Source organism: Panthera onca, chromosome B2 (assembly GCF_046562875.1).
Source record: "Panthera onca isolate mPanOnc1 chromosome B2, mPanOnc1 haplotype 2, whole genome shotgun sequence".
NCBI classification, from domain to species: Eukaryota; Metazoa; Chordata; class Mammalia; order Carnivora; family Felidae; genus Panthera; species Panthera onca.
In genome coordinates this window covers 89239999-89252766 of record NC_138343.1, presented here as the reverse complement: position 1 = coordinate 89252766, position 12768 = coordinate 89239999, and the positions used below count along the sequence as shown (strand labels likewise).

Sequence of the window (12768 nt, the reverse complement as noted above, 5' to 3'; positions counted from 1 at the left end):
CCTTGACTGGATTTAAGGTGTTTACCAATTATTTGGAATTTTTTTCTTCTGGGGAATCTTCTTAGAATTGGGCCATTCTTGGGGTGCCTGGCTGGCTCAGTTGGTTAAGTGTCCATCTTCGGCTCAGGTCATGATCTTGTGGTTTGTGGATTCAAGCTCCGCCCTGCAATGGGCTCTGTGCTGACAGCACAGGGCCTGGGGCTGCTTCGGATTCTTTGTCTCCCTCTGTCTCTCTCTGCCCCTCCCCTGGTCGTGCTCTCTCTCTCTCTCTCTCTCTCTCTCTCTCTTTCTCAAAAATAAATAAATAAATAAATAAATAAATAAATAAATAAATGTTTACAAAATTAATTTAAGAAATGGGCCATTTTTGGGTCCTGGGAATCTTCATACAACAAGAATAGTAGGCTCGGGCTGTCAGGTTTCTTAATGATATACACTGTGTTCTCTCAAAGGCCATTCTAGACTAACTAGAAACAGGAAAGTGAATTCTGGAATCCCTAAACTATTTTGGAACTCCAGACCTAGAAGTATACAGGGAAGAAAAATGCCTCATGGCATAAATAAACTGGCACTTTGTAAATCAACATATTTGGTTATTGTTACCTGTGGAGTGCAGAGGGGTTAAAATGTCAAAGGCTAGTACTAAGAGATAGAGTACCTCTTTGTATCAAGGTACTACTATTTTTATTCTAGCTGAAAACAGAGTTCTTTATAGTCCAAATTGTAGAATCTAAACTTCTTTTAAATAATAAAAGCTAAATGGTAAGAGTTATTGTTAATACCATGTACTAGGTACTATTCTAATTTCATTTAAGGTTCATTTCTTTTTAAGTGTTTATTTATTTTTGAGAGAGAGAGAGAGAGACCCCAAAGTGTGAGTGGGTGAGGGTCAGAGAGAGAGGGAGACACAGAATCTGAAACAGGCTCCAGGCTCTGAGCTGTCAGCACAGAGCCCGATGTGGGGCTCGAACTTACAAACTGTGAGATCATGACCTGAGCTGAAGTCGGCCACTCAACCTACTGAGCCACCCAGGCATCCCCCACTTAGGGTTCATTTAAACCTCACCAGAACTCTATGATTTAGTAACTCTGATTATCCCTATTTTACAGAAGAAGAAACTGAGATTTGGTGTGATTAAGTAGCTTGACCAAGGTTATTGGCATAGACTGAATGTAAATTCATATGTGGAAGTTCTGATACCCGGGGGTATTTAGAGGTGGGGCCTTTGGGAGTTAATTAGGTTTAGATGAGATCATAAGGGTGAGGCCCTGATGATAGGATGATCCTTATTCTCGCTCTCTCTCTCTCTGCCAGGTGAGGACTCAATGAGAGGGTACCCATCTGCAAGTCAGAAAGACAGTTCTCTACAGGAACCAAATCTGCTGGCACCTTGATCTTGGACTGTGAGAAATAAATATCTGTTGCTTAAGCCACCCAGTGTGTGGTATTCTGTTACAGCAGTCTAAGCTGACTAAGATAGTTACACAACTAGTAAATGGCAGAGCTATTACTGGAACTTGATCAGTCTAGTTTAGGGACTGAGTTCTTTTTTTTTTTTTTTTTAAGTTTGTTTTTTATTTATGTTGAGAGAGAGAGAGAGAGAGAGAAAGCGCAAGCGGGAGAGGGGCAGAGAGAGAGGGAGAAAGAACCCCAAGCAGGCTCTGCATTATCAGCACAGAGCCCAGCCTGGGGCTCGATCCCACGAACTATGAGATCATGACCTGAGCTGAAATCAGGAGTCAGACACTTAACCAACTGAGCCACCCAGATGTAGAGACTGAGTTCTTAACTGGTAAGCTTTCTATAAGTTAGAGGTTTAGTCATCTTACACAAATATGGGTTCCAGAAATTAAAATAAAGGGAAACACAGTGAATGGCTAGATAGAGGAAAGCATATTTTCACAATAAAGACTATTAGTATCAAGACAAATTACAATAAAAGTTTAATTAAAAGTGAGAAGATGGTCTCCAATAATGTTTAGAAAGAGAAACTTCTACTACAAACCTGGAATATTGTGTTTATAGTAGTTTAGTCATTATAGTTTTATTGGAACTGTATGGTTGAGTGAAAAGCTCACTGCACAGGGAATCAAAAGAACTAGATTCCTGCTGTTTTGCCAGTAACCAGCTAAGTGAGCTTGAGAAAACTACTACATTTCTAGGCTCAAGTTTCTGAGAAATACCACTCATACTTCTGGAAAAGGCATCGTAGGAAAAAGGATAAATACTTTTTTTTATCACAGGAGAATCAATATTAGCATCAAGACTATTGATCATATCCCTATTTGAAAAGTACAAGGTAAATAAAAAATTAGAAGGGACAAGACTGAATGATTCCAGTAAGTGATCAAATTAAGTAGGTGATTAAATTAGGTGAGTAGTGAGGACTGAAACAATACCAAAATTATAAAGAAAAGTTAAAAAAAAAAAAAAAACCTGTCAGTAAAATTAAGCAAACCTACATGTCTCATCATCTTTTGCATCCAGGTAAGCTCCGACAGCTAGGCATTTTAATAACTTTTGTAAATTGCTCTATTTCACCAGAGATACTATTAAATAAGTTAGCATTTGGTTCAAGTCAATTCAATTCAACCTCCATTTACAGGCTACCTTCAGAGATGATTTGCCCTGAAACAAATGAAATCTGAGCTTTATTCAGGTCCCTGACTTGCACAGCCACTGGGAGCACCGGAGCTGTTAGGAATGTGTTATTCTGGTTGGGAGGCAGAAACCAGGTTGCAGACAGAAAGCATTTCTATTTAGGTTTTGTTGTTGTTGTTGTTGTTGTTTTGTAAATTGCCTACGAGTTCACAGAAGAAATGACCTGAATCTCCAAGGCCTTATTCATTTGTTTGATTTCTCTTTTGCATTGTAAATACTCACTTTAGAACCTAATTTTGTGTCCATAAGGTTACATTCTTTTTCTTTAAGCACCCCTCTTCCCTGCCCTCACCCAGTTATGTCAGTTTCAAATATCAGTACTGCTGTGCCTACCTTGTGTTATACCTTGAACTAACAGGGATACAAAGATGAAGGAGCTCACAGTTTTATAGGAAGAAGAATGCAGAATTAGATATGAAACGGTACTGGTCTAGTGGTAGAAACAAAGTGTAATAGAGGCACATAGAACAAAACATTTAACAATACCAATTTATCACAGTGTCCTTATCTTCCGAAAGGTATCAAACTATCAAAAACTTCTCAGAGAGTTGAAGAAATTCTAAACCTTGTGAAGTAGCCTATGGCCTGGTATTTCTTTTCTTTATTTTTTGGGAGAGCACAAGTTGGGGAGGGGCAGAGAGAGGGGGACAGAGGATCTGAAGTAGACTGTGTGCTAACAGGCTGACAGCAGTGAGCCCAATGTGGAGCTCAAACTCACGAACTGTGAGATCATGGCCTGAGCCGAAGTCAGGCGCTCAACGAACTGAGCCATCCAGGTGCTCCTATGGCCTGGTGTTTCTTAAGCTACCACTTTATAAACTTTTTTGACTGTGATCTGCAGTGTAGTCCATGCTAGTGTTCATCAAATATGCTACATGATACCCTACATTTTTCAGCCTCCCTGGCAGTTAAGTTAGAGGCGTGTGCCTATTCTGGTCAATGGGTCACGAAAGGAAGTAATTGTATTGTTTCTGGTTCAAGTCTCTTAACACTGATTCAGTCAGTGAGAGTCCTCTGAACTTTCTCTAGAAAGATTTGAAGCCCAGAAGCAAAGAACCAAGATAGAGTAGTTGAAAGATGAAAATATGCCAGATCCTTGAAGATCTGGAGGACAACTACCAAGGTCAATATAATCCATATCAGACTTTATGGTAGCGATATGGGACATATAAAATATTTTTATGTTAAGCTACTGACATGCGTTTGACATCCTGACCATACACATACACATAATTTAATCAAAATTTAAAATTCTATTATAATACTACTTGCTATTTCTGACATACCTGATATTTTATTCCATTCAGGAAAATGTTTATCTAACAATGTCACCACCCCCTATTTCGTCTCCGCCCATAATGTGAAAAATAATGTCTTTTTTTAAAAATAGTTTTTCTTGGGGCACCTGGGTGGCTCAGTCGGTGAGGCATCCAATTCTAGATTTCGGCTCAGGTCGCCATCTCACAGTTTAGTGGTATTGAGCCATACATGGGGCTCTGTGCTGCCAGTGCCAAGTCTGCTTGGGGTTCTCTCTCTCCCTCTCTTGCGGACCCTCCCCCCCATTAATAAATAAATAAATAAGCTTAAAGAGTAGTTTTTCTCTAATTTTACAATTACTTTTGTTCAAATATAATTAACATACAGTATTCTGTTAGTTCAGATTTACAATATAATGATTCAACAATTCTGTACATTACTCAGTGCTCATCACTAATATGTGTACTCTTAAACCTCTTCACCTTTTTTAACCCACTCCCCCACTCACCTCCTCTCTGGAATCACCTGTTAGTTCTCTTATATATTTAAGAGTCTGTTTTTTTGGTCTCTTTTTTCTGTTTCTTAAATTGCACACGAAATGAAATCATATGGTATCTTTCTCTGACTTATTTCACTTAGTTGGAAAATAATGTCTTAAGCTACTCACAACACTGGTCTTCTGTGAACAACTTTTAGGTGTATTCAATTATTTATAAAAATAAGCTTTAATAATAAATGCAATGTCACAACATAAAAAATGAGAAATACAGATTATTTCATATTGTAAAATTAAATTATTGCATTTTGGGCTGTATGTTTCTATTTGGTACATATATATGAATACACCACATGTACATATATAATAAAGGAAAAATGTTTTTCACTGTTCTGCAAAACTGGTAGTCTCTGGCTTTGAAAAGCACTGCTGCTCCAGAAGTTTGCAATCCAGTCCAAAAGGACTCCATTAAGAACGTATTCGGCTTAATGCCATTAAATTTTGGTGGGTCCTTGAGGATAATCTTTATTTTTATTTATTTATTTATTATTTATTTCTTGAGGACAAAATAATCTTTATTCCTCTTTCCAACAGCAGGTCAAAGAACTGAAGTCAGGAAATCTTATATCTTAATTAAGTGCCATCGTGGAGGCCTGTAAAATGAAATAACAAAATCCCAAACCAGCCTACTTGCCCTCTCTAATCCCCGCTCAGTGAATGGAAGTTGCTCAGAGAAAACAGCTCGCGGGTTCCAGGCCGGAACTGGTAGAAAGCTCTCGCGAGAGCCTTCCGACCGCCGCGAGTCTTCTGTGAGCACCAGTTCCCGCCCCTTCTGCGCCCACAGGCCGTCTGCTCCCCACCGGCTTCATCCGCTACGGCTACGGCGGGGCGAGCCGGAACTTTTATCCATAGGAACGGGTTTACAGTGTAGAGTGTTGCCGGCCGGCCTCAAGGAGATTAGAGTGCCATCCTCTTCCTCTCACCGTAGCCGCCGCGGAGCGGTGCCGAGCCGATCAGATCCAGGAGCGCAGTTACCGGGCGGGCTGGGTCTATGGTCGCTCCGCGGGCCGCTCCGCCGGCTGGTGCTTTTTTTTCAGGGCAAGCTGTGTTCCATGGCAGGGAACTTTTGGCAGAGCTCCCATTAGTAAGTGATCTTCCGTCTTCTCGCCCGGGGCTTCTTCTTGGGAGTCGGTGAGGACCGGGCCTGCGACTCCCCTTGGCCTGGATCCCGGCCCCTGTCCCGAGCGCCGTGGGGTCTCCCGGGAGGCGGCAGCGGCTGGAAGCGGGACGCGCTTTTCTCTGGCGACTCCCCTCTCCCCGCCCCCTGGCAGCATTTGGTTGGGGGGCGGTGGTCTGTGAGTGGGAAAGGGCGGGGGCTAAGGAGGTTCGGTCTCAGAGGAAGGAAGGAGTGTAACTTCGGATTCTTGGATAAGCTAGGCCTGGAAGAGGGGCGGGTTGGGATGGGATAGGGACAGGTATGGGAAGTGTGGCATAGTTCGGGACTGTGAGGCGGGCTCTTCAGGACAGTTATGGTTCGCTTTTGCCTGGACTCTCTTCGGGGAATCGGAATTGTAGTCTTTTGTCATTCACCTTCTGTCTTGAGTGGATTTAATATTCTGTGGAGAGAGTCAGGCTTGTTTCTGCTCTCTAACCAGTTCCTGCCATTACCTTATGCCTAGATGGAGTTGTATGTTGGTGAGGTGTAGGGCAGGTGCTCTCAAGATGTATCCATTAGTCTGTGCCTTATATTTTGTTGTAAACACGTATTTCCCAGTGACTGCTGATTTCTTTAACATATTTCATGAATTCGGTTTTGTTTTTGCTAGTGACCATGGAAGAACTAGAGTAATATTAGAAATATTTTCCCCTAAATACATTTAAGTAGGCAGAAAGGTGAGTGATGGGACTAATTGATTAGGTTTTCCACTGTACGGTTGAAAGATGAACAGAAGCTGGTGCTATTATATTTTAGTGTGTGTGTGTGTGTGTGTGTGTGTGTGTGTATATATATATAAATGCTAAGAGAGCATTAGTAATTGTAATTTAAATTTTGATTCTGTGAAAAAAGATGAATTCCTATTCATTCTTTTTTTAGTCCTTTGTGTGAAAACAAAAATGGTTTTGGAAACCTTTTTTCAGGAAAGCAGGTTATCCTCTTGCTATGAAGTGATTCTGTGGAGATGAAATTGTGGAAGCTCTACCTCTGATCATATTTGTATTTTGCAGTTTTGCTCACTGCCATATTTGCTTGGGCAAAATTAAAATACAGAAAATTTAATTAGTGGAGAAGAGTAGTATTTTGATAAACTTTGAAAGAAAGTGAGAGAGAATTAACAGGGAGCTAGCTGTTGATTATCAAAAAGCTACAGTCATTTTTCTCAACTAAAAAAAAAAAAAGATCTGCCCACCTTTTTAAAAAAAATATTTATTTAGTTTTTTGAGAGAGATAGAGCTCAAGAGGGGGAGGGGCCGAGAGAGAGGGAGACAGAATCTGAAGTAGGCTCCAGGCTTGGAGCTGTCAGCACAGAGCTTGATGCGGGACTCGAACTCCTGAACCCCAAGATCATCACCTGAGCCAAAGTCAGAGGCTTAACAGACTGAGCCACCCAGGCACCCCTGCCCACCTTTTGATAAGTGTTAATTATGCTTTCACTTATTGTTGGCATAATGACATTTAGGGGGTAGGATCTATAACAATTGTTTCTTCACTTTTGAAATATAAAATTGTTAAAATGTTAAGTGTGCTTTTTTGGAAATGTCCTTGTCTTCCAATTCAAGTAGTCCTGCTTGAATTGGGAAAGAGCTACTCAGATCTCTTGAGAATTATGAAGTGCCTCGTCTGCAAAAGGTTACAATTAAGAAAGACAAGGCAATCAATTCTGGAAACAAAAAGATTACAAAAACCATTGTTTTAGGTGATTTTTTGAAGACGAACATCTTAACATTTCTAAAATGAGCATGGCAATTTTTTTTTCTTAGTAGCACATGAAATAATGGTGAGTCATATGAACAATGTAATCTTACGTTTTATGAAAGTTGGTATTATAAGTGTTCTTGGTTTATCCTCCGTACTATGTGCTGTGAAGAAAACTTAAGATATTTGATTGTGAAGATTATCTTTCTAAAAACACTGTGAGGATGAAATTAATGATACTAGAACAGGATGAATCACAGTATTTTCTAGGAAGTTGAACACAACACATTCTTTGACCTTACTGCATTAAAAGGAGAATGGCATTGGGGCGCCTGGGTGGCGCAGTCGGTTAAGCGTCCGACTTCAGCTCAGGTCACGATCTCGCAGTCCGTGAGTTCGAGCCCCGCGTCGGGCTCTGGGCTGACGGCTCAGAGCCTGGAGCCTGCTTCTGATTCTGTGTCTCCCTCTCTCTCTGCCCCTCCCCCGTTCATGCTCTGCCTCTGTCTCAAAAATAAACGTTAAAAAAAATTAAAAAAAGGAGAATGGCACTAAATATTAGCTGGTTCACTGAATGAATTAATGAACAGATAACAGAAATACAAAAGTACAAAATCAATTCTGGATGTTATTGTATCAGAGGAAACTGAAAATACAGTTACATAATATCAAGGAAATAACTTAATGAGATCAATATATGTCCATACTTTTGGGATGTAGCCAAAGTCAAAGTTATAAACTAACATCCTGAAAAACTGAGAAAGAATAAAAATAAATCAAAATATTCTACCTAAGAATATTAAAAAGGAAACAGTGAAATAAATCCGAGGGGAAAAAAGGAAAGACTTAAAGGTAATACCGATATTAACATTTTATTTTTTTTATATTTATTTAATTTTGAGAGAGAGCGCACAGGGGAGTGGCAGAGAGAGAAGGGGACAGAGGATCCCAAGCATGCTCTGTGCTGACAGCAGTGAACCTGATGCGAGGCTCAAACCCACAAACTGCTAGATCATGACCTGAACCAAAGTCAGATGCTTAGCCAACTGAGCCGTCCAGACGCCCCCGATATTAACATCTTGAAAGGAATAAAGTAGTCAGAAATTATATGAGTTGGTTCCTTAGAAGGGAAAATCAAAACAGTATACTAAACTGCTACTAGTTGAAGCAAGGAAAAAAGATATGATACAAAAATACAAAATTAGGAATGAGAAAAGTAAATAAATTCAGATGTACCTTTGGGTTATCTCCATGGGAATAAGTTTGAAAGCCAAAACAAATTAAGAAAGTTACCAGAGAGCTACTCCTTAAAAAATGCTCCAGGCCCACGTTATTTCGTGGGTAAATGTTTTCCCATTTTCAAGAAGATCTGCTATTGAAATTATTCCAGTTCACACAGAAAGCTTTCCAGTTCTTTTTATGTGAAGTTACAATAACACTGATAAAATCTAGCAAAGGTAGCATTAAAAACAGTCTGACTTTTGAATATCGATGCAAACATCATAAAGTATTCCCAAGTAGAGTCTAACATTACATTAGAAATATAAAAAATGATAATGATTTTACTATAGAAATATAGTCAACATTTGGAAATCTGTTAATAAACAGTGAAAACGTCAAGACCGCTTTTAAAATTCAACATCTGTTCTTGACCAAAACAAATAGTATGCTTTCTTAACAGGGTAAGAACATCAAAGCATCAACAAGAGATATTTAATGGTAAAACAGGAAAATTAGGGGGCCTGTTTAACATTGTTCTGAAAATGCTACTCAATGCAGTTAATAGAATGAGATGTAAAAAATGACAAAATTACCAGTATATAGCAATAAAATTTAAGAAAATTCAGTTAATTGAGAAATTATTATAAATAAAGGTCTCATGAGGTAACCAGTTACATAACGTAAAAATGGAAAGCTTTCTTTTAAATTTTTTTTTTTTTTAACGTTTATTTTATTTTTGAGACAGGGAGAGACAGCATGAACAGGGGAGGGTCAGAGAGAGAGGGAGACACAGAATCTGAAACAGGCTCCAGGCTCTGAGCTGTCAGCACAGAGCCTGACGCGGGGCTCGAACTCACGGACCATGAGATCATGACCTGAGCCGAAGTCGGAAGCTCAACCGACTGAGCCACCCAGGTGCCCCTGGAAAGCTTTCTTTTAAATAAATGATGGGGGAACGTGGCTCAGTAGGTTGAGCACCCAACTTCAGCTCAGGTCATGATTTCGGGGTTCCTGAGTTCGAGCCCCACATCAGACTCACTGCTGTCAATCTGTCAGCTCTCTGCAGAGAGTTGCCTTCAGATCCTCTGTCCCCCTCTTTCTGCCCCTCCCCTTTGCATTCTCAGAAATAAACATTAAAATAAACATATTTTAAAAATAAATGAGTGATAGAAAAATATAATTACAGTAGCAACAGAAAATATGAAATACACAGGAGTAAACAAACGTACAGGACCTATAGGAAGAAATTTTTAAATTTTGTAGTGGAACAAAGATTTTAATAAATGGAGTTTGAATTCTAACCTTGTAAAAATAGCATTTCTTCCGCTATTGATCTCATTAATGTAAGCCCAAACAATTTTGAATGGATTTCCTTTAAAAGTTCCTTTTGGGACTTGATAACAATGTTTTTAAAAGTTCAGGTCTCAGAATAATAATTGTAATAGAATATCAAGCAATTTTCTGAAGAATAGTAGCAGGGGAGTATTTTCTGTACCAGATTTTAATTGTTTAGTTTTATGTTTTAAAACAGCATGGCATAGGAATAAGAAAAGAAAAAAAGGAAATTACAAAGATGATCCCAAATACAATAATAGAATTATACATCAAGAAATACTTTAGTCAACATTTGAGTAACCATTTGACAAAACATTTAGCTGGATCCCTGTTTTCTACCTTGTACAAAATATATTCCAGGTGGATCACAAATTGAAAGAAAAAAGCCATATTAGAAAATACGGGTGATTTTTTTTTTTTTTTTTTGTAATCATTTTGTGTCAGGGGAGGCCTTTTCATTTGTGACAAACATAAAATCAAAGTAAAATATGGGTTGGTTTTAATAAGTGATCCATATTTCTGTATTACAAATATTAAGAGATCATGCTAAACTTAGGAAATGTTTAGTGTATTTGACAAATGATTTATTATCTATAATATGCAAATTATATGAGAAAAATCTCTAAATTGTGAAAAAGACCATCCCATTAGAAAAATTGTCATATTAGGATTACAATGTACAGGGGCGCCTGGGAGGCTCAGTTGGTTAAGAGTCCAACTCTTGTCTTTGACTCAGATCATGACCTCACAGTTCCTGATTTCAATCCCTGTGTCAAGCTTTGTGCTGGCAGCTTAGAGCCTCCTTGAGATTCTGTCTCCCTGTCTCTCTGCCCCTCCCCTGCTTGATCTCTATCTCCCTTTCAAAATAAATAAAAAATAAACTTAAAAAAAGAAAAGAATTACAGTATACAAAAGAAGAACTATATTTGGCCAATAGGCCCTGGAAAATGTTTAACCTCAGAAGTAAAGTAAAAACAAACAACCCCCATCCCCCCCCCCCGCCCCTCCCCCCCTCCGCCAAACAGTAAGATACTACTTTGCCTTTCAGTTCTTTCAGTTGTAAAGTATTTAAAAGCTTGGCAGTAACTCATGGGGGGGGGGGGGTAAATATTTTAAGACACCCTCGTGTACTTTTTTTATTTTTTAAGATTTTAAGTTTATTTTTTTTGGGGGGGGGGGGGTAGGGAGAGAAGAAGACCGAGAATTCCAAGCAGGCTCTGTGCCGACATGGGGCTTGAACTCAGGAGTCCTGAGATCCTGACCTAGGCTGAAGTCAGATGATCAGCCAACTGACCCACTCAGGCACCCACCATCATGTACTTTTCATGGGAATGGAAATTGGTGTCACATATGGACTGCAAACTGCCAATGTATAACAAAGTTATCAGTAAAACTGACCAATTAGTTCTATTTCTAGGAAACTATTTTAAATATTGGCGCGCCTGGGTGGCTCAGTCGGTTAAGCGGCCGACTTCGGCTCAGGTCATGATCTCGCGGTCCGTGAGTTTGAGCCCCGCGTCGAGCTCTGTGCTGACAGCTCAGAGCCTGGAGCCTGTTTCAGATTCTGTGTCTCCCTCTCTCTGACCCTCCCCCATTCATGCTCTGTCTCTCTCTGTATCAGAAATAAATAAACATTAAAAAAAAAAAAATTAACTAAATATACAGGGTGAATTACAAAGCTAGTCATTAAAGCATTATTTTTAATAGTGAAAAATTATAACCTATCTGCCTATTAATAGGAATTAATAAATAATAATACATCCATAAAGTTGTGCAGCAATTTAAAAGGATGCTGAATAACAAATCTGTTGACATAAAAAGACTTTCAGTACATACTGAATGACAAAAGCAAGTTGCAGAATAGTTTTATGGGTCGTATCAATTTCATATGTCTGGTTAAAAATAGTAGACTTGACTAGGCAGATGGAGGAGGCTATTAGTGTAATAAATCCTGAAACAGCTTTTAACATGATTGGAATTCATGAAGTAGGGAAATTAAATACTCCAGTTACTCATGAACAACTGAGAAAAGATACTTCAAATCTAAGGTATCATCATTTGGTGTCAAATAACTTGACCATTATTTTATGTATCACTAAGAAAAAATAAATGTACTAGCAGTTAAAAGCCTAAGGCATCACTGACTGTAAGATTTCTTTTGATATCAGAGTCTTAAAACCAATGAAATGTAGTATACGGTAGAGAGAGAACGAGAGAGACTGAGAAAATTAGAGTGGAATTTTTTTCAGAACATATTTACATTCACTAGTGAGATAATTCTCTTTTCTTTAATTAATTTATTTTCAGTGGAGGAGAAAAAGAGAGCGCTAGAGATTATGGGAGGGGCAGAGAGAGAGGGGGAGAGAGAGAGAGAATCTCAAGCAGGCTCCGAACTGTCAGCACAGAGCCTGTTTCAGGGTTCACCCACAAACCATGAGCTCATGACCTTAGCCCAAATCAGGAGTCAAATGCTAACCAACTGAGCCACCCAGGTGCCCCAATGAGATAATTCTCAGTGTTGGAATTTCAAGAAATGTGAAAAATACGATCTTCTGAGTTACTTCTTGCACTTTGTATTTCTCAGAATGTTTATAACTTGTTCAATCTTAGAATGTTTTTTTGTGACTTTATTAGTTGATTCTCTGTAGTGTGTTTTAACATCTTTGTTTCTTTTAGTTTGCAATGGATTTTGGATAAACAAGATCTGTTGAAGGAACGCCAGAAGGACTTAAAGTTTCTCTCAGAAGAAGAGTATTGGAAATTACAAATATTTTTTACAAATGGTAAACATTTTTAAAAAATGACTGAAATAGTATAGTTGGTCACTTCTGAATTCAAACTTTTGTATAGTAATTTGTGATGAGTTGTTTTAGTCCATACTTAACA

General features: G+C 38.8%; 1 protein-coding gene across 2 annotated transcripts in view; it reads left to right on the top strand.

The window, feature by feature from the left end:
- The first annotated feature begins 5260 nt into the window (after positions 1–5260).
- CCNC (cyclin C) overlaps positions 5261–12768 on the top strand; it is a 29251-nt gene continuing 21743 nt past the window's right edge. For both annotated transcript variants that reach the window (XM_060616253.3, XM_060616254.2), the window contains exons 1-2: positions 5261–5559; positions 12559–12665. In XM_060616253.3, coding sequence (XP_060472236.1) covers positions 5528–5559; positions 12559–12665 — 139 coding nt within the window. In that variant the 5' untranslated portion in view covers positions 5261–5527. The remainder of the gene's footprint in view (positions 5560–12558; positions 12666–12768) is intronic.